Genomic DNA, 23,201 nt, shown 5'->3' with positions numbered 1-23,201 from the left:
TTATTGATACTTTAACCGATCTTTATATTATGTCGTTTCCCTGTTAGCCGATTGAGTGGGATGTGGTGGGGGGGGGCGAATACATCTACTACCCTTCCCACCTAAACCCTTTGAGTTGGGGGTATTACTTTTATTTAGACTAACTAAACTATTTAACTAAACCTCCCGCACACTGTCCTACAGAATGGAAGATTATTACACCCTAACTAAACCTCCCGCACACTGTCCTACAGAATGGAAGATAATTACACCCTAACTAAACCTCCCGCACACTGTCCTACAGAATGGAAGATTATTACACCCTAACTAAACCTCCCGCACACTGTCCTACAGAATGGAAGATTATTACACCCTAACTAAACCTCCCGCACACTGTCCTACAGAATGGAAGATTATTACACCCTAACTAAACCTCCCGCACACTGTCCTACAGAATGGAAGATTATTACACCCTAACTAAACCTCCCGCACGCTGTCCTACAGAATGGAAGATTATTACACCCTAACTAAACCTCCCGCACGCTGTCCTACAGAATGGAAGATTATTACACCCTAACTAAACCTCCCGCAGAAAGACGGGGAAGGGGATGGCTGTGGACAAGATTTGAGCAGGGGAACACTGATGTGACACTCCAGAGCACATACGGCCTGGCAGGTAGCTGAAAAAAAAAAATCAAGTGTATTTCTAGTTTACTGTTTTAATGTATCAGATTAAGTGGTAACTAATTGTTGATAAATGATAAAGAAAACTATAAAAAAAAAAGTCTAAAATTAACACAAACAAAAACAAACAAAAACCAAAATGTTTCTTTAAAAATCAAAACAAGGAACAGTAACTCTCTTTGTATCTTTTAATAAATTGCAAAAAGAACCTGGACTACAACTTTAGAGCAGCACATACACTGGCAGTCCACTCTAAACTTTGTTTGAGTTCCTGTCTTATTAAGGCAAATATTTCAAACAAACCAGAAACACACTATATAGAGCTACATATAAATATATAATAGTATAGAATATATATATATATATATATATATATATATTTGTATATATCATTTATAAACAAGTGTAGGAATCCTACATTCTATATAAACTGGAAACAATAATGGAAATTAAACAATCCACACCAAACCAAAATGCACACACTAACCAAACAGCACAGAAGAGTTCTACCATTCTGCACTAACCTGTATATACATTACAAAAAAATGAAATGGATGGATGGGACGGTGCAACATAGTTTTAACCCACAGCCAACACTCAAAGCAAATAAGATGAAACAAATGATGGGGCCACCATATCGCTGAAATGTAACATCTACCACTTAAATGGCGAGAACAAATAATTATCTCGTTTATGAGTTACATAATGGTGGCAGGGGAACAAAAAAAGGGCGTGTGGGGAATTTTCTCATAAAACTTGCACTACTAGTTTACTCAAGAGAAGGTTTAAAGTTATTTTTCTAGCCTCATTTTATCAGCTCTTGCAAACAAAAATAATTGCTTTGTTCCATCAACAATCATTGCTTCCTTTGAAAAGTACATAACACAATTACTAAGACTTGCCAAAAAAAAATAATCATATTTCAAAAGGATTGAATGACTGATTTCATTATTATGATGTCTAATACAATTTCTCATCTTATTAAAAACATGAATTTGTTTTATTTTCACCTAGTGAAAATCTCCAAAAGAAACTAAACAAATAGATTGAAACCAAACATAGATTTCAAATTTCTTTCATTATGCAAATTTATTATGTAAAATAATTGAAAGCGGTACTCTGGTCAAAGGAAAAAGGGCTAAGGCCAGTAGACATAGAATTAAGAAATGTTTATGAGATTACACTGTGGCTTTTACAACAGTCAATTGCTCTCCCTTAGTCATACAGCCCAAAAGCTACACAGAAATACCGTATTTTAACACATATAACCCACAAGTTATTCAGGTTTTTACAAACCCTGGGTACGCTGTTCTGCCTCATCATGGCACCCAGGTGGAAACGGTTACTTGAGGGGGTAACTAGGCTAAATGAATGGCGAAACATAACTCCCCTGGGGATGCCCATGGGTAGACGAGAGTCCACTCATTGCACGGGCGGAGTTGCAAAAGAGTCCCCATAAACCTGTCACACATCCATGCGCTGTTCCTCAATGGGACTGATACATAAATAGCGAGTATAGCTTGGTATAACGAAGGAAAATGGCGGAGGCTCCCGGTGTCCTCGGCCTTCAGCCATGTTCAGCCAAGCATGCGTCCGGGGCCAAAGGCATTGGAAACAGCAATTCTTTACATAGGTATTGACTCGGGTCTCCTCTCAAACAGAACTGTGTGTTCACGCAGGTTTTTTTTTTTTACTGTTTGGCGCCCAGACAGGTTTTTTTTTCAAACTTTTGCTCAAAGAGCCTTCGGCTCAGCTCATAAGACGATCAAACGGTTTTTACAAACCGATGGCAGCTGTGCTTGGTATACAAAATTTCTTTTTCCCCATTAACATGGGGTAACAAATCTATGGACGTACCGGTGGCCTTTATACCTCCTATAGTTCGCTGTGTAGCTTTGAAATGTGCATTGGAAAGTTTTATGCACATCTCATTCTAAGCCTCAAGAAAACAAAGAGTACCGATGCGGCAGAGAATCTTTGATTTACCAGTAATTTACTGTGACAAGTTTACGGCAAGTCAATTTGTGCGTGATATATGCATGTGCAGGTCATATGGGCCCAATATATGGTAGATGAAACCAAAAGAACAAAACACTTCAAATTCTAAAACAAAGTAATTAGCTCAGGGACTACTCCTCCCTCAGTGCCCACATCCAGAAATGGATACTCTGGTGTTTAAGTCTCTTACTATAATAGCTTCTTTGGGATTATCAAATCTGATAAATTATCTTTACTTAGGTTGATTTATTTGCCCACATATTCACCAAATTGTCTCCTGTCATCTATGACACTTCTGTATCATTTATTACTTCAATTATAATAGCCTCGAGTCTATGTCTACTATTGCTAATCACTAAATTTCCTGGAATATTTTTGTAAAAAAATAAACGCTGTTAGAAAAAACATTAATTTCTTTCAAAAAAATCTTGTACATATATAAAAATGCTAACACTGGTAATACAAATGCTAACACAGGTACAAATGTAACTTGATAAAAATCAAATCAGTAACGTACAAAGTACGCAGAATTAAGCAGATGTGAGCTAAATATGATAATAGAAACTTTCAAAACTATTGGTAGAACTCTTCGGTGGACACACTTTGACCTCTCTGTTTAACATATTTGTATTACAAAATATAGTAATGAAACAGATTTTTGTATTATCTCCCTTACTTTATAGATAAAATGATTCATTTTGGGAATGACTAGAGTAAAATCTAAATTTCATCTGAAATCTTCATCCGAAGGTATTTGATCTAATTGAAAGAAAAAAATGTTTCCATAAAACTCTATTGTATTTGAATAAATGACCAGATTAAATTTCATAAAATGTCATGTTTTGTTTTTTTAAATTATATAGGCAAGTTTCACAGGTAGAATGACAAGCCTTAAAAAAAAAGGTTTCCTTAAAGTTGAGAAAAGTTGACATATAAAAATTGACATATAACCCAACTGAATTTTGATATGTAATTATTTGACAAGTACACAGTAATTTATTTGCAATTGATATAATGGTATCATTGCAATTGATATAATGGTATCAAAGATTGACAAGTTCTCTGAAAAAAAAAAAGTCTAACCAACTTTGTAAGCAGAGTTCAGTCTGGAAGATACTCATTTACTAACACTTCAGATTTGCAGTTCAATAGAAGACACCGAAACATTTTTGAAGCAAATAATCTTTACATTAATACATCGCCGAATGTGATATAAAAAAACACTTTTTGATGTGATATCAAGGCAGAACAATATTTTCATTTTAGCCCAAGAGAATCAAAACTACAAAACATTACTTTTACACAACACAGACAAAAAAAAAAAAGACAACACAAGATGGTTAATAAAATGATTAAAGAAAAAAAAACAAAAGACTTATTAAAGAATTATTGGAAAAAAAAATGTTGCCACCAATAACACAGTTCTATTTGACAAGTTATTGAATCCTGTAAGTAAATAAATTTAAGGAATGTGTTTACATTTGTACAAGTAACTGCCCCAAGAGCACAATCATAACTTTCAAATATATTGCATGAATTTTCCACAGACTAAAATGATGATTAGTGCATTGCCTTCACAATATGTTAAGTCTAGCAGAGCGCAACAAAAAAAGTGCCCAAATGTAATCTCTATCTCCAGGACATTATTTACAAGAAACCAACAGACCTGAGAACATCTAGCAGACTATACATGCATTATGTCCTTTCAGTTTCACAGAAAACAATAACAAGTGATATCACAATAGGCGCTTAAACTGGCTAACATTTTAAACTGGAGTACTCCTGAATTATTCCTAATAGTTATTTCCCTTTGAATCTGGCAGAAAAGAACATTCCTTGGAAATGTTAAAGTCAAGAAACATTTTTACTCAAGGTATTGATGTCCATGCAGAATTGAAAAGAGAATAATTGAAATGTATGTATATTTTACGTAATATATATATATATATATATCAAGATATATGTATCAATTGTAAGGAACACAACATGAGCTAGTGACAACACTCCTACAATGAGAATGCGGCCAGACAATAACAGATGATCAAACAGGACAATGTCTAAGTAATATTTTACGGTTGAGTTTTCCAATAATTTAGTTTCAATTTATATTAAATTTATTTATTCTATGTCAGATTTTCTACATCGCAAACCAATATTTTTAAAACATATTTGTGTTGGACTGCAGGTTAAGCTCAATTTTTCCTTACATAAGAAAAAAAACCAACTTAGGCGACTGTTTTCTAGGTAATAACAATAACAAAAAGAAAGTTAAACTCTGGCTTCATCTGACCTCCTCTCTCTCTCTACTTAACAAACTGCAGCCAATATTTTAACACATTTATTTTCACAAAAAATATAAGCGTGTAGAGAAGAAACAAACAAGAGTTGGAAACACATAAAAAAAATCCAAAAAGTTGTAAAGATCTATGAAACGTTCAACATTCTTTTTGAACTATAATAAAAAAAAAATATTTTTTTTACAAATTTTAACTTGAACACACACACAAACAGACAAGCTGATTCAGCAGTTGTTAATTATAGTTTGTGAAACAGTAGCTTATGAGTCAGCAATGCCAAACCTTCTTCAGCCCGGGGGGGGGGGGGACGACTGTATTCCTTTCAGGCACACTTGCCGAGGGCCACATCATCAGAAAAAAATCACAAAGGAACTGAAACACTGCAGCTTTATCGTCAGCAAAAGTGTCAATGGGGCTGCAGGTCATGGGCTGGATATGGCCCAAGGGCCGTAGGTTTGGGCATCCCTGTACAGTTATTGACATTGTAAAAAATTGTACTTATCAGCACTACAAGTTTTAAAACTAAAAAAAAAAAAAAAAAAAAAAAAAAAAAAAAAAAAAAAAAAAAAAAACTAAACCCATTCTCGACAGTAAGATAACTGACACTGAACTGAATAAAGTCCTCTCTCCAGTCATTGCCATTTCAGTCGTTTTAACAATATGTTGAATGTTGCTATATGCCTGTAGACTATTATGTACATTTTGGATGTGTATTACAACACGATGGTCGGAAAACTAATTGGCTTTTTTAAAACGAACAACAAGTTCACTTAAAGCCTTCTTGCTATCATTGAAAGCAAAAGAAAATAGAAAAATAAAATAGAAAAATAAAAACTAGTATGCTGTAGTGTGCCTTATGAAACAATATGAACAGTCTACACTGGACAGTTAAGAAAGCAGCAGTTAAAACTACAAGAGCTACAATTTGAAATAATGTGAAAACGAACAAAAAAAATATTGCAAAAAATCTAATATGCCAAAGGTGCTGTGACCCTTTTTATGTTAGATATTAATTGGAGACTGTTTCTTACTCTAGGTAAATATTTTTAGGCAGATGGTAAAGTAATAGTTCATATTAATGTGTTTTAAACATGCATATTTCATTTTACTGTTACATATTTGATTGTTTTATTATGCAACAGTTAATGTTCATAAACTTCAAGACCAACTAACAGAATAAAACAATATACAAATGTAAGCAATGAATCTACAGCTCTTAACTCTACCGTGTTTAAGCTCTTTGTTCTGGGTCATGGCCAAATATAAATACAAACGTTGAACTGATATTATAACTTTAAGTTGTCAACAATTTGGAGATACTATAACTAAACATTTAGAAAATTAAAAAAAAATTTTAAAAATTCAATACACTATTTAAAAAATGCGTTGATATTGTAATATAAGATTGATATTTCATAGGATAAGATTTATAAAATCTCTGCCAGTACATGGGGGTGACTAATTCTTAAGTTTTCAAAATTCATAGATATTTAAACATAGCGGACAAAAACCCACAATACTTTTATATTATTACAAATTTTAAATATTACAATGTACATAAAAGCTTCAGGGATCTTAGCATCGGGTACATCAGCAGCAAAAAAAACTACAAAATAAAACGTGATTTGAATTGATATGAAGGAATAAAATGGCAGATGATCAAAGCATTATGCGTACGAGTTTTATCTTTCTATGACATAATGATAAATATTTTAACTGGCCTCATCTGTTTAGCATATGTCACATTTTTCAATCATACAATAACATATGTACCCTTCATAAAATACTAAGAAACTAAAAGTTTTAGCCCTTTTTTTTTTTAAAAAAAAGCTTTTAGTAACATGCAGTTTGTAATGTGTATATCGCTGAAGGTATCTATGTTGTTTGTGTTACATGTTTTGGATGTTCCTTCAGTATTGCTCGAACCTCCTAAGGATGATAGGGGTTGATGGCAGGACAGATATGAATCTGGAACCATTGAAATGACAGTCCAGAGCACATACCACATGACCAGGTATGTTACAAACCACTTAACTTCAACAGCTTTGTTTTGATTAACTTGTACATATAATTATGTATCTGATATTAAAACAGTAATATCATGTCAAATAAGTAGTCATGCTATTACACTGTGAATTATTTAAATCTGGATCCAGAGAAACATACAATGTTATTTGAAGTAAGGTGTGTAGAAACAGAATAACTCTACATGTGTAAAATTTTAATTTTATGGAAGATGACAGTTGCAGTTCTTTGGAACTAGCAGAATTCTTAAATATGAGTATTTTGTATCACTGTCCTCTAAAGAATACTGAGCTGACACACAAAGAGAGGGGTGGCCATATGATCCGTGGAGGAAATCATACTCCCAGTAATTGTGTGCATTGGAACTACATGATGCTTAGGTGGAGAGTAAATGTAGCGACCACAAAACAAAACAAAAAAATATAGGAAATAAAAAAATACAAGACTGAAAATGAATCTGGGCACGTAAGGTTGGACGTAGAGGCAATCACAAGGTAGGCACACCTGAGGCTGAGTTGTAGCCCTGCTGTAGAATGCTAATGGCCACATTACTAGCGTGCCAGGAAACGATGTGGTAGTCACACAGCATGGAGTCTTCGATTTCACTCGATTCAGCTAGAGGCCCAATGTTGTCCTTAGCTGAAAGACAAAGACAACAGATGTAATGAAGTGACTTTCTTTAAATTATGATTACTATATAAATATGGACATGTAGAAGCTTGTGTAATGTCTATCATTGTAAAGAGAGATTTAGCTCAACAAAGGTAATGAACATATTATGTCTTACATTTTTAGAAAACCTTAAGTTAGCAATGTGATTCACTTTTGATGAGAGATAAGCTGAATCATTCTTAATGCACTCAACTCCTCTTTGCCCAAAATTGCTGACAAATGTTTTGATAAAGTACTTCCCCAATCTGTCCAAAACTAGTTAATTAGTCACTTCAAAGCTTATTACTCTATGGATAATTAACTTTTAATCAAATCTTCATGAATGCAACATTTCCAGTTATCTTCCATTTCCAAATTTCAATTAACAAAATGGAATTCATTGATAAAAGTCCATCTAAGAAAAGACTGAGGTGGAGGTCAGCACATTTAAATCACAAATTTAACCTTGTAAAGCAGTGTTTCTCATACAGAGACACACCCTTGAAATTACATTTTTTTCCCCCCAAGGATAAAATATCTTTTGCATTTGCATTGTGGTTAGAAATCTATAGATTAGCATAACAAGTACTAGTGATGTTTGAAAAATGAAATGATTAAATATGTCATGTCCTATCATTTATCTTTTAATTAAACCTTTCATTCTGTTTTCGTGAGAAGCATCAGCAATAAGATCAATTTAAAAAATACAACTTAAAAAAGACATTTCAATACATCTTCGATAATGTGATTCTAGAGTAAGGAAGTCACGTTTGGTCACATTTTTTTCCAGTGATGTAACATTCTGCTAGCAACTTTTGCTGGAGCCAAAAAGGACTGCTATAAAAGGTTTCACTGAAGGACCAAGCCAAATTCAAACAAATATGTTCTACTGTGTTGAATGTCTATCCCACTTTAGTTTCAGAACTACGCTGGTGGAGCGTACAGCACTCCTTCAGATAGCCTAGCTATCTGCGACAGCGCAATAATTTTTTTTTTTGGTTTAGGGGGCACCACCAGTAAAAGTTAGAGAAACACTGTTTTAAAGGCCGCTGACAAATTAAAGCTTTTGTGAACACAGCAGCACTTGGTCAGCTACTGAAGGATATAAAAATGGAATATATTGTTTGCATCATGTCAATAGTCCAAGATAATAAACACTGTTTTAGAGGACTAAATAGTATTAACCTGCCGAGAAAGCTATTCACTTATAACAATGTCAAGCTTGAAAGGCAGTGATGAGTGTATATGTAAGGAAAACACTAAAATCTACTTACATGTCTTATGTATAACAGGCAGATAAGGTAGAGACCAACTATAATGAATAGGAGTATATACTGGGTATAGTTTAAGAACTCCTGTCAGAAAACAGACAAAAAACAGAGAAATGTAATTTAAATATTATGCCAAAAGGAAAAGCATTACCTATTAAATGCAATAAAAGCAACAAAATTGTCTAAGATTATTTCAGTTGCCCTGTAGATGTAATTTAATTATCTCTGCAGTTTCTAATCAAGTTAACAAGTACAAAAAAATAAACAAAAACAAGAAAACTTTGATCTGAAAAGACTCCTCTGTAACATTTGTTTTTAATGGGTACTATTCTAGCCAGGAGTTAAAAGTATATTAAGTACAGTATAGTTAATCAAATGTTTCAAATTTAGTAATTTTTTTTGTTGCTGTTGTCTATAGTATAGATCTTGCAAATTTTGTCCAATCAAATAAGCAACATTTGGCAACATTTTCAATGCTTAATATTAGGAACAATCTGTATTTCTATATAAATATCCGTTTCGAATAGAAGAATTAGCCAATAAAACTGTAGACAATTTTATGGAATCTAAAATGAACACAACACAAAAGTTGTAAAATTTTCAAAAGTTTGCAACATAACAAATTTACCAAACTTTGAATCTGCTGACATCCTGTGCATCCAATTAAACATGTGTTATGTATACATATAAATAGAAAAAAAGATTATTTAAATAAAAACCACCTAAACTTTTATCATGTTATTAACAGCATAAACTAAACTACCTTTACTTTAATAAATGTTTGTGCCAGATTTTAATAAAAAGTAGAAGCTTTGGACAGGAGTGGCGGTCCCTACACTTTCAATATAAATTCATTTTTTAATATCAAAAAATTTAAAAGAATGCCAAATTTTTGAAGCAAAATTAGATACTAATTTTTTTTTAAATTTAATAAGCATATTAAGGGTGACTCCCTGGGCAACTCAAAAAATATTAAGATGTGGGAGCCCCCTATAAGGGTGACACCCTGGGCAACTCAAAACCTTTCACTATCTTAATTAAATCAGTCCCTGATATATGTTGTGAATGAGACTAGTTTCTCCCCATGATGTACATTTTCTTTAGTTGGTGCAATGCAGTGCATATATGCATTCATTAACATGCCGATGTCATGGCAGAGTGAAGTTACAGACATCACTTTTGCTGAAAGCCATTATTCTGATTATATGTTCTTTGTTTTAATTATTGTTTGTGGACCACTGGATATTACTATAAGACCACTCATCCCAGTTTGCTTTAATTTCCCTAAAAAAATTTGGCTGCTCAGATGTTTTCTGGGATTTAAAAAAAATTAGGTAAATAAAAGTGTTACTTGCAATGCAAAACAAAACCTACCCATATTTTGTCAATGATGATAGGGATAAGGATATACTGTAACAACGCTTGTCCCTCAACTATTCTCCACAAGTAGAACAATATGACTGTTGTGGTAGAGTGACACAGTTCAAACTGTAGCATCTGATAAGACAAAAAGTAAGCAAGATGAAGTAGAGACGTGATACAGAATCAAATAGTAATAATATTATAAGATATTAAGTTTGAATCTAGATCAATGCTGATGTTGCATCATGGGACTGTTTCAGTTATTGTCATACTATTCATTCATCTCACAAATCTCCCATCGTGATAAGTTTTTATTTTACCAGTCAACCAACTATACATGTCCTTTAGTGAAAGTACTATTACAGAATGTACAACTCCTAAATATATCATAGTAACCAATGATCTACATCTTAAAAAATATCCCAAAACAGTACAGTCTGATCTTTTGGCAATACCAAGCGTTATAAAGGCACCCTTAAGAGCTCCTTCAAGGAGTGTCATATTGACACTCACGGTTGGGAAGCACTAGTGTACAATAATTTACCTTGCAAGACAGACCTCAAATAAAATTTTTTATGAAGGCAATTAAACTGTTTACAATTAAAAGTACCTAAAAACTATTTTTCCCCCCTGCCTGCCTGTGGCCAAGAAATCAGGACTGCTAGGTTATTGAGTGCAGGATTTTAACTGATTACAGTAATTTCCAACAACTTTTTTCAGTTGTAAAAAAAAAATTCATCCCTTATAATTAAAACTTATGATTAAAAAAATTATTTTTCTAGCACTGAGCTTTGTTAAAAGAAAAAAAAATCACTGTCCTCCTCTCATATTATTCTCAATAAAGCTGAAGATTTCAACAATCAAAGAAATATTGTGGACTTAAAACTGCATATAACATAAATAAGATCTTTTTCAACCCTATCTTCTCAATATTGAGACTCAAAATATTCATATGAAAAATTTAGAATGTTTATATAAACTATTTGCGCTTACATCACATAGTCCAAACATAATATAGTAGTTAAGTAACTTTTCAAATTCATTAACCCAATTCAATGTTAGTCATGTGGGGACTACATCGACAGAAATGTGGGTGATGATTCAACGACAGATTTTAACAATGCTGACTTAAATGCTCTTTTTGGAGAGCTGCATAGCCGAAGTGGTTGTTAGACTGGTATTTGGTCGCAGCTAGGCGATGGTGCCGTGTCAGGGTCAGTTGTTCGAGTTCTCCTCTTGTCTGTTTCACCCTAATTTCTTCCCTTTCTACTCTAAATAACGTCAGTGCCTTAGTGCTGCTATTATTATATATAATGTTTATTCATAATTAGTTTCAGCACTAAAAGCTTCAAACTCCATATTTATATTTTAAACTACTAGGAGGGTTTTTTTTTGTTTTTTTTTACTGTTTACTGGAATGACAAAATCTCTTTGATTACAAATATTGTAGGATTTTTCTTTTACATTTTGATTAGCTATAAATAGGGCAACAGTGTTCTAGGGATAAGAAAATGTGTCCAGCATTGTCAGGCAATAACATTTGCCTAAGATAACAGTACCAGCAAAGTGGAACATTTATTACCCAAACTCCCTTTGAGCTTTATACATTTGTTAGAAGCTAGAAACATTCAGACAAACACAAACATTGAACTGGCTGTATAGATCTACCACCTGATAGCTGCTGCTACTAATCTTTTAATTTAATCTCTTACATTATATTTAAAAAAAAAAAAGTAATAGAAGCTTCCTATCAGTTAAAAGAACAGAAATATAAACAAATATTGGAGTCTGCATAGATGGAGAACAACTATAAATAGCAAGCTTTTTGGTGTATACATCTGGTATACAAAATAAAGGGAGTGTTGATTTTTCTTCTTCGTTCTCATTGTTATGTTGGAGTGTTCATATGACTAGACCAATTCATGAGATGAACTGCGCAGTGGTTTCCAAATCAGGGAGCTCTCCATATAGTTTCCTTTCTATTGGGGTGATTTGGGGCCAATGTCTTATACGGGCCTCTTGGTAAAGAGAGCAGTTTTGGAGGACGTGGTCGGCATTTTCTGGTGATACTCCACATGGGAAGATTTCACTGGTTCCAATTTTGAGCTTCCAGTACATGTGTTGTCACATTCTGTTGTGTCTGGTCCTGAGTCAAAAGATTAGTTGGTCTTGTCGGGATAGCTTATAGTAAGCATCATCTTTCTTGTGATTTGAATGGGAGATCGTCCATTTCTCATTTATTTTATCTACAATTAATTTCTTCATTTCTTCTGTATAGAGTGCAGAGTTTACTTGTGAGGGAGTGTTGATAAATGATGTGTTTTTTTAAAGTTAAATGTATAACTTACTGTACATTTGAACAGAATCCATTTTTAAGGTCTTCCATTTAGTTTGCTAGTTGAAGTTCAATTTAGCATCCTTGTAATTGTTTACTTTATCATGAAAGACTTCAAGATGCTAATTGCTAATTAGTTTGTCCATTAGGATCTGTAAAGTCTCCTTCAGCTTCCAGAAGGCTCAGAAGTTCTGAGGCAGTCAACATCATCCCAGCTAAAGCCAGCCACTAACAAGCTCTCAATTTTAATGCTGAGATCATCAATCATTATCAAACTCTATTCAGGGCTAGAGAGGCTGAAATTCTAAAAGCCATACACTGCAGTTGTGTGCTATGCACCTATGCCACTAAACAGGCCAAGAGCGTTTGTCTTCCCAGGTCTGGTGACCGAATTTAGCAAGTCTGGGGCAGTCGAAATTTTGTTTTTCTTCCCTCAGTGGGAGGGGGAGCTTGCTGTGAGTCAAGGTTTGGCCTTTAGAAACCTTAGAATATGTCTTGAAAGCAAATCATTAAAATTTTTGTTCCAGGCACTTATGAAATAATACAATAAGTAATAATGATTTTTTTTTTTCCTCCTTGCAGATTGAGAAATCAATATTATATATATATGTTGTAAAAAAAAAAAAAAAAAAAAAGGGAAAATTAAAGAAGATGACTTGTTAACAAGCAATATCTTAAGCATAAAAGTATTTATCTTAAGTAATTACACATTACATTCAAATATTTAAAAATAAAATTAACACTAGAGAGAGTGTTCAATCACACAGAATCCTTGATGCTCACTAAGACATACATAAATTCATTTTTTTTTTCATAAGTTATTTATATTAAATTTTCTATCATTCTAGCTATCCATTAAGTCAGTGATGCTGACGCTTCATTTCTGAACTCTAATGCGAACCATTCTGTAGTTTTCCCTTACCGCCAACTCATTTTCTTGTCTCTTTTTGGTAAATATTTTTGTCAATGGTTCAACTCACTCAATTATACGTGAATTGCCAATCTTTTTCTTTGCGGCTCAAACCAACAATGTCTGCATATTTTAAAAATGTTTTTACTATATCTTTGTTATGTTATATTCTTTAAAAGCACCAAGAAATTTAACAGCTGCCACAAATCTGTACAAATCAAACATGTTGGATTATTATCATGTATCACACAAAAAAGCAAAGATCTGTCCATATTTTCTTCAATTTTCTACATTCAGAGTCTACTCGCACTGATACCAAAAGAACACGAACCAAAAGAATGCAGTAATGATGCCCTGTGTTACACACCCAAGATGTCAAGGACATGGCCAGCTCTTGAAAGCAGTGGCATAGTCTAAGAATAAAAATCTGTTAACTTTTTTCGCCAAAAATACACGTTCTGTAAAAAAATTAGTAATATGAATATTATACATTAGATTAACGTAGGGAAAATACATTTTTCAACCTTTTTTTTTTCCAATTTGTTCCGATGTTCGGCGGACCGGATGAAACCATGTTGCGGGCCGGATATGGCCCGCGGGCCGTAGTTTGGGCATCACTGCATTAAGTTATTTATATTAAATTTTCTATCATTCTAGCTATTCATCAAGTTATTTATATTAAATTTTCTATCATTCTAGCTATCCATTAAGTTATCTATATTAAATTTACTATCATTCTATCTATCCATTAAGTTATTTATATTAAATTTTCTATCATTCTAGCTATCCATTAAGTTATCTATATTAAATTTACTATCATTCTAGCTATCCATTAAGTTATTTATATTAAATTTTCTATCATTCTAGCTATCCATTAAGTTATTTATATTAAATTTATCTAGATCAAGTTGTATAAAAAGACAATTTAACACAGCAAAACATTAAGCACTAAGATATTTAACAAGAAAAAGCTACTCACAGATAATTTAGGATCCTTTAAAGGAGTCTGAAATATTTCTTTAAAATCTCCTACAGTCAAATCCCAAAATTTCCCAGCGCAAGCCAAGCACAGGCCATAGCAGAAGACTTTCCAGAATAAATACTTTTTACTGTAGGTTTCTCTGCCACTGGTAGTGTGCCCATTGGTTAAGAGCCCAGTCTTTGAGGCAGCTTCCTGAGCTTTAGTCCAAGTAGGCAACTCTGGCTTGTCAAACCTCTTCCACAGATAGAAAAGTATTCCAAAACAGAGGAACACACCCCCAAGAGCATCACAGGTGGTGTCCACATAGTATCCCAAAGTCGCTCGGACAGACTGAAACTGAAGGTGTGTCCCAGATTGCGACCGGAAGACCACGCCGTCAAAAGCATCCAGCCAGGTTCGGATATGGAAGATGACCACACCCACCCTGCGATCGTGCAGGTTTTCCGAGGCCACAAACTTGCCAGAAAGGAAGCCTAAGAAGAGATGAGTGAAAGAGATGATGTTAGGTGTGATGAAGCTAAACCTGGTCGAGAACTGGGTGATGGTGTCAAAGTACTCAGCGCTTGGGCTGATGATGTACTGGCTGGTGTGGTCATTCATCAGGGCTTTGACGGACAAGTGTGTGAAGGGCGAGTACAATTCATCTTGGGCCCCTGCTTTGGAATCCTCGACAATGTCCACTGTCTTGAACCTCATAAAGAGTATAATGTCCATGATGAGATAGTAGGTCAGCAGGATCAGACCAATGAATATGCAGCAAGTTTTGGCATCTCTGAAAACACTGAAACCAAACGGGGACATCTTGGAGATGGTCTCACAACAGCAGGCCCTTCTGACCCAGGACGGGGGAGGAGTCCAGTATGCAGTCAATTGAGGACATGGACATAGTACATGTGAATTCTTCAATCTGTTAAAATTAAAAATAAATACTATTGAGGAAAATGCAAAGGAACATTCATCAAAAATAAAACATCAAATATTTTTGGTAAAGGTCATCAGTTTCTAATCTATGTCAGACTGTACACGAGGGTGTCATGTGGGTAAGCTGTCTTTACTTTCCCCAGCTAAGGTCAAGTACCCATTAGAATTAGACAGACTTAGGGGTGTCCAAAAAAAAAAAACCAATCTTCGATGAGATTCAAACCCAAGACTTCTTGGTTTACCATTCAGATACCAGGTCCCATTGATTTATTCTTTGTTAGTTTTTTTTAAATTTTTTTAAAATTAAAATTGCTGATGCTGACAAATGGAAAAGAAATTAAAATTTAGGATGTGCATTTTGAAGAACACAAAAAGACATAATCATTCAGTCATTTTCATCAAAATCAAAGGTACATGCGTATATAGCTTATATCTTGACTTGTATAGTAGTGTAGAGATAGTAGACCTTTTGATCATATAAAACTTGAATCAAACAGAAAACTCTATCAACGTGTGCAACTTGATAACATGCAGAGGTTATGCTTGGAATGCATTTATCTTTCAAATGTAATCAATAAATAACAAGGATAAGAAGATAAGTGTATAAGTACGCCAGTTCAAATATCAGGGTATTTAGAAAACACTTGAACACAATAGTGCTTTTACTTTTTGATCTGACACACACAATAGCTGCCTTTCACTGCTTTGGTTGCTATAAACACTAGACTGAAAGGGGTCCCTTTAGGTTAGTGTATTCCCGAAACAGATTTCCATGAATCAAACATGAAAAAACATGCACAGACTTGAATTTTTGAGAACAAAAAAAAATCAATGCTTGGGTACATTTTCTATAGCATAGCACAATGTAGCTCTCAGAAATGGGAACTGATAGGACTTTATTTCCCAAAGGATGCAAATAAAGTTATGCCTGAATTTTAGAAAACTTGAAAGAAAATTCAAATGTCCTATAGATGAACCTTGAGATCCACTCCAGTTTTTCCACATAAATTCATTAGCATCACATAGAACCACAAAAAAAAAATAAAAAAATAGAGCCCCACTACTATCACTCAGAATGAAAAATAAAAACCTGATTAAAAATAGGGAAAGTATGAATAAATCTTTTAAAATCTGATGGGGCTTCAGATGTTTTATATCCAACCCAGATAAAAACAATAACATACACTATACATAATAAGAGTACAAATGGCCTTTTACCTCTGCAGCTATATTGATTGCTTGGTTATCAATGCCTACGATTCATTAACTGCTAATAATGAATGCAGATTTGACACACTCATATGTCAGCACATACACACCAACACACAGTAGATTAGTGTTATCATAAGGATGGCAGGGTCTCTGTGTACGCGTGAAAAAAGCACTAGAGCTGCATTATTCATATGAACTAATTTATCAAGCAATACATTCTAATAAGACAGACAAGAGAATCGTGTTGATTTATAAGCAGCCTAAAGGCACCAATAAGTTGTTGTTTTTTTTTAAATAAAGTTTTGCAAGAACAATAAAAACCATAAATGGCCAGGTTTTATTAAGACTCGAGGTTAAAATGTAAATGTCGCCACTTCTTGCACCATTTCATCTCTTTAACAAAAATTTCGTTTCTCCTCACAAAGCCAGCTATGAATAAATAATTAGCATCTATTAATACACAAAAAAAACAGCGTGACTGAAGTTTGAAAGATTGTGTTGATAACAAAAAAGCAAGTTTTTGTTTATGTGTTTGTTCTGAAAGACGGAGGCAGACGACATGCTTTACGAACGTATTCGATTACAACGTTTTGTGAGGCAATCAAAATATCGATTCCGAGTCATGGAGTTCATTATTATTTTTATCTCTTCTAAATTTGTTACAGGGCTTTAAAAATCTTTTTAAATTCAAGAATTTCGAAACCAAATCTAAGTTGTTTTTTTTTAAGATGTTCAAAGTCTTAAAGTTATGCATCAGTCACAGAAGAACAAACATCGAGTCCATGGCCAACAATCAATTATTGAAGCGGTTAGTACCTTACGGGAGGTCTAGGTTTGGAGTGGGATAGACAGTGGAATTATCGACTAGACAGTCTGGACACCTAAACTGTGATGTGAATAATTAGAGTGGCAGCGTCCGAATCGGTCAGTCACGTTGACATGACCCCCAATGGTCTAACCCTGACTAACTGATGGACAACAAGTTAAGAGACAGTTATTGGCTAAGGTAGCATACCCCTCCCTAAACAGACATTAGCTTAGAAATAAATACATCATCAATCTCCTGATACTTAAAATGAACTATGCGACAGAAATAGAAATTCCCTTATCTGTAAGTCGCTTGTTGGCTGAAGTGTGTACTAGCCTAACTGAGGTCATGGGCTAAATTTAGCGCTCCCAATTAGATCATCCTATACAGAATAGGCTTAGTGATTACATAACTTGGCGGTATTTTTGGTTTTGACATCATTGAAATGACCAGACGTGCGTTGTATCTGGCACAATAAACAAGGCGCATACGTGAAGAAAGTGCCAGGTAATCCAGATAAGATGTTGCTAAAATGTTCTATGCGAGTATAGATCGATAACTAACGCCGCCTTGTGTAAAACAAAACAACCCCAGCTAGGCTCTGCATACCCACACACTACGCTCAAGGTCTTCACAGAACTTATGCCAAGAAAGTAATACTAAAGACGCCAAGGGTTTCAAACATATGCAAATACATCAGTCATCTTTGCAACTGAATGCCACTTTATATTCATAAGAGATATGCACCACGCTAGCCGATGTAAGAAGGGAAAAGTTTGCCAAAGATCTAACTTCATAAGATTGATGATCTTAGTTTCTTTAGCTGATGAGACAGGGTCATAGTTCAGAAATATACTTTGTTTATTGGAAGTACTAAAACAAAAAAGTATAAGAGTAAAAGTTCTGAAAGGTGGTCAAAGATATAGAAAAAAAAAAACGTTAAGAATTTTAGAACTTTTAAAAATTTTGTTAGCAATATTGAGGGTCAATTTAGCGTCCTTGACATTTTTTAGTTGAACTTGGAAATCTCCACTATAGAAAATCATCAATGTTGAGTTTGTAAAAGACTCGAAAATTTATTGCAATAGACATTTCGTGTTAGGGTTTATCCTTACATGCGCTATGTCTAGAAGAAAGACTTGAAAGACTAACAAACTAAACATTAAAAGATGAACTTTTTTTTTTGTTTAGAGAACGAATCGATACAGAAACAATGCAAAGGGCAAAAATATTTAAATCAGATTCATCCCCCACTTGTTGAAAAGAGTACATACATTCATTTTTTTCTCCGGATGTTTTTTTAAATGGTGCTCTTGTTGAAAAATGGGATACAAGCTGTTTTTTTTTTTAAATATGGTTTAAACCCTTAATTTCCGACAGCTCATCCGAAAATCGATTCTGGCAGAATGGGCATTTTGTTTAGGCTATTTAAGCAGGGCATCAAGCAACCTATGAAAGTGTACAGCAGTAGAGGAGCAGGCGGTGGTATCGAATATCGATCCTGGTATCGTACTGCGATCACTACTTTCTACCCAGTACTAGGCGGATGTAATATTTCATCCCTCAGACCTGAATGGGCTACAACATGTGATATGAAATTCAGCCACAAAATGGGGAAGTGCTTGACTCCCGAGGTGGAAATCACAAGGATTGAATCCTTACACATTTGTATGACTTTTTACGAGTCCATTTAAGTTTTATAATATTGGGAACCTTCTAATTAGCCTAATTAGTTTATAAGTTCATTGCCACCAGGTGAACCCATGGCTTTCAATATTAACAGCCAGATGTAGTTTTGATGACACGTTTATTGAGACTAATAATTCAGTCCGCACCTAATGAGGGGTAATAGCTTACAGTTTGGTATCCTCGGACTTTTCAAGATACAGAACCTTAAAAGTGTGTGTGGGTATCAAACATTGTAAACTGATGTCAACAATTCTTACTCTACTCGAGTTACAGTAATAGTGTGGCGTGGCCCTGCGCACTGCCACCCAGCATGATATTACCCACAATTCAACACGGGACAAGAAAGTGCGCTGTCTAGATGGAGAGAAGTTTCCTTCCGCCCAAGAGGGAGCTATTGAGTTTACTGATAGAGGCGTTCTTCGTCCTACCAGGTCACTCTGGGAGACTATCGCGCCGTGGAGCTGAAACAAGAATGGGCAATGCTGTTATACGGCTGTGGCGCCTGAAGCGTAGTAGGAAGGACCGGAGAACTTATTGGTAGAACTAGACTACTTGGCAGAAACGAACCCAAGGTATGCAGTCACTGCTTTGTGTTTCTTGACATCACCTCAAACTTGAGCGCTTCCCTTAAATTTACAACAGTACTGTTTATAGATCTAGCAGATTTTATTTCCACCATCACCGTCTAGACAGATTTGGAAAACCACTAATTCTCGACCTGAATTTGTGACATTAATACACTGCGCATAACAGCAGGGTTTCTGTCCAGGGCCTTTGCAAGAGAGGATTTAGACCTCTCAAGCCCTCACTCAAATGGACTTTGATGCTGATGATTTCCACCATCTAATGGCTATCAGCCCATTGAGTCAAGAGCATCGCCTAGATGTGTCTCTAGATTACGCCCCAAAAGCGAGCATGAGACGGCAGCCGCAAACAATGATGACGTCATCGTGATGACCTACGTTACAAGCAGTAAGGGAGACAAACAGGAAAAGAAATAACATTAAAGAAGAAAAACGGAGAGAGAGAGAAAGAGAGAATGTCAGAAATTGACAGTGACGAAGATGAAAGTATATAAACAGTTCTAGTACTCACCTACACTCCATCAGTGAGGTGTAACTACTCGTGTCACCGCGCACTCCTATCTTCTCGGCCATTTAAAAACACCCAACCTGTTCCACCAGCCAGTCTACCACACGTCGGCGACGAGGCCAGCAAAGAAACACATGCTAACTCAGAACTCACACACACACGCCACTAATGAACTAGCTCTAACTCTTACACACTGGGGAAAAATTAGAAATTAACAATTAGTTTGAATCTCACGATATTCTCCATATTCAAATTTTAAAACATTTTTTTTTAGATCTTATCTGACCCGTTTGATCAGTCTTATCTCTAGGCTATAAAAAGAAAAAATAAATAAATAAACACGAATAAAGGCCAAAGATAAATTCCTTAAAACTGGTTGTAATTAATGCGTGTTAATTTTGTGTTCTGTCCATTCCAAGCGGGCACATTCAAAACGGATATTCCCGATTTATGTTTTCTCTAAATAAAGACACTGCATAAGAAGATAAAATGATTCATAAAAGGCTACAAAGGGCGGTAAATTTTCCCTACCCAAACTCAGCTCACGAGTTGTATCACGTGAAGGCGAGTCAATGCAAAATATAAACAACAAACAAACACACATACATACCGACACCACAGGAGCAGACGATGTGTTGAAATAGGTCAACGTTTTGATGTTTTAAAACCGCGCGTAGTGAAGCGAGCATTTGGGATTTGAGATTAGGAGCATTGTTGGACGCCATAGTTTGTTTGTATATAAACCCTAATGATTGGATTCACTTCATAAATGATAATACTAATCTCGTGAGAGCAGCAATCTTGCCTGCGTGCAGCTGTGAAGTACAATGACTAGTATAAGTTAGGCTCTAGGTTTAAGACTTAAAACAAGCTGAATTATGACACTAATGTGTTCTGGCTAGCTCATAAATTTGCCGACCCGTCTAGTTTGGTTAGCCTCATCACGCGAACCAATTAGATGTTTAGACAAAGATGAAGAGATCAATAGTCAGTTTTGAATTAGGATAAAATTTTTTTTTTTTCTTTTCAAATTGAACTCTGGATTACATGTGTACACATTTTCCTGCTCTCTCTTCCTACAACTTTATTTTTTGTTGTGAACGGGGAGAAGTTGTAGTCCAAAAGTTGTAGTTTAGATGTTTACATACAAGAGAGAGAGAGAGGGGGGGGAGAAGAGAGATAGAGAAAGAGAGAAAGGAAGAGGGATAGAGAAAGAGAGAGAGAGAGGAAGAGGGATAGAGAAAGAGAAAGAGAGAGGGATAGAGAAAGAGAGAGGGATAGAGAAAGAGAAAGGGAGAGAGAAAGAGAGGGAGAGAGAGAGAGGAAGAGGGATAGAGAAAGAGAGAGAGAGAGGAAGAGGGATAGAGAAAGAGAAGGAGAAAAAAAAGAAAGATGTGGAAAGAGAATGAGTGGGGGGGGGCAATGCGGGGGGATGATAAGTAAAAAAGATACTAGAATTCAGGGCCCCCATAGCATTTGTGCGACTGTGTCAGTGGACGCGTTATAAAGCGGGTCTTTCCAAATCAGTTCAAAAGTCTATTTCGGAGAAATTACGATGCGGCAAGTAAACAAAAAAAAAAAAATTAATAATATTTAAAAATGGGGGTTCCTGGGAGAGAACAAACAAGAAGGTTGAATGTTAGGGTGATCTTTAAGAATGTGGCCCGTTTATTATAATTTTAAAAAAAAAAGGGGGGGGGGACATGTTCCAGTCATAAAAAAATAAATACAATTTCTGGGAATCAAGGGGCATGCACTGCTTGTGGACGTTCAGGAACCCAATAAGTAGTGGATTAAGGAACCCAGAAAGTAGCAAAGTGACAAGGAATCTCTGTAGCTGGTGACGATGCTGATCTTTCCAACTTTATGCCGCAATTATTACACACGGAAACGGACTAGACGCGTTAACCTCCACTTTAGACTACAAAGTACCACGAGAGTGAACTCCCTTGAACATGACAATCAATACACGGGTTATCTCCTACGGCCGAGCAGATGCCGGGGCGAGTACCATCTGCAATTGATCAAACTTATGTCTTGTTCGTAATGAAGAATCAATTGTGTAGGTACCAGCAAATCTGACGAGAGATGCTGAACACCGGAACATTAATAATGAAATAAAATGAGCAGGATTTAGACAGAAATATAAAAAGCCATAAAAGCGGTTCGCTTCTTCAGCATACATCCCCAAATGCGTGAAATGATAACCAAATCCTAGGGGGTATTTTAATTGTATACTTCCTGCTTAGTCACAGTCACTGCTCTAATCGCCATCTTAAGCCTTTCTGTATTCATATATGATTTCTTTACATCCGCTAACTTTCGTTACAAACACACTGACCTATATTATAACTCGATATTGATAAATATCTTTTACGTCTCAGATACTCCCGCCCCCCCCCCTCCATTAGTTCAGGAAAAAAGAGTAAAGAGCGGTGAGTAAGTTATAGGAACCTGTAAAACGTGATACAAATACAACAATAACAATAACAATCCATTGACATCGCCGTACCACTGGCTCATAATGTGAGAAAAACTGAAATGGAAAAACAAAACAATATAGGGGCACCTACTGACCTAGGCTTGGAGATTAAGCGTATATGGAAATTATCTGAAATAACAGTAACACTATCCGAGGGGATAATGACAACTGACTTCACAGATACCTTCAAGGCACTTAACGTTCCTAAGAAGATTCTCGCTGCCTGCCACATCACTAGATAATTCCTCAGTGGACACTGAAGGGACTACAATGAATTTTCTCTATAGCGGGACTCGACCCTGGCGGTGCCAGAGAACGAATCCTCGTTCATAATAATAATGGTAATGATGACTCTTTTCAATACAGGCATTGATATGTGGACGGTGGTGTATATAAGGTATTGCTTTATCAGTACCAACACACGGTACCCTGTATTTTGTATTTAAAGTTCGCCCCCCCCACCCACCGCCCATTTCCAACATCGACCCGTTATTCCTGGCTGC

General features: G+C 35.3%; 1 protein-coding gene across 5 annotated transcripts in view; it reads right to left on the bottom strand.

Annotated features, from left to right (window-relative positions):
* Nucleotides 1–837: 837 nt before the first annotated feature.
* The window catches only part of LOC106057937 (ceramide phosphoethanolamine synthase-like), a 66,602-nt gene continuing 44,238 nt past the window's right edge, over nt 838–23,201 (bottom strand). For 2 of the 5 annotated variants that reach the window (XM_056037652.1, XM_056037653.1), the window contains exons 2-6: nt 20,220–20,409; nt 14,492–15,401; nt 10,280–10,402; nt 8,909–8,989; nt 838–7,622 (exon numbers count right to left, since the gene is read on the bottom strand). In XM_056037652.1, coding sequence (XP_055893627.1) covers nt 7,599–7,622; nt 8,909–8,989; nt 10,280–10,402; nt 14,492–15,401; nt 20,220–20,281 — 1,200 coding nt within the window. In that variant the 5' untranslated portion in view covers nt 20,282–20,409 and the 3' untranslated portion in view covers nt 838–7,598. Of the gene's footprint in view, nt 7,623–8,908; nt 8,990–10,279; nt 10,403–14,491; nt 15,402–16,633; nt 16,718–20,219; nt 20,410–23,201 lie in introns of those variants that run through there. The other 3 variants (XM_056037654.1, XM_056037655.1, XM_056037656.1) reach the window with 2 other exon arrangements.

The sequence above is a fragment of the Biomphalaria glabrata genome, chromosome 8 (assembly GCF_947242115.1).
Source record: "Biomphalaria glabrata chromosome 8, xgBioGlab47.1, whole genome shotgun sequence".
Taxonomy (NCBI): domain Eukaryota; kingdom Metazoa; phylum Mollusca; class Gastropoda; family Planorbidae; genus Biomphalaria; species Biomphalaria glabrata.
Note: the sequence above shows the minus strand (reverse complement) of the source record. Positions and strands in the feature narration are given on the sequence as shown.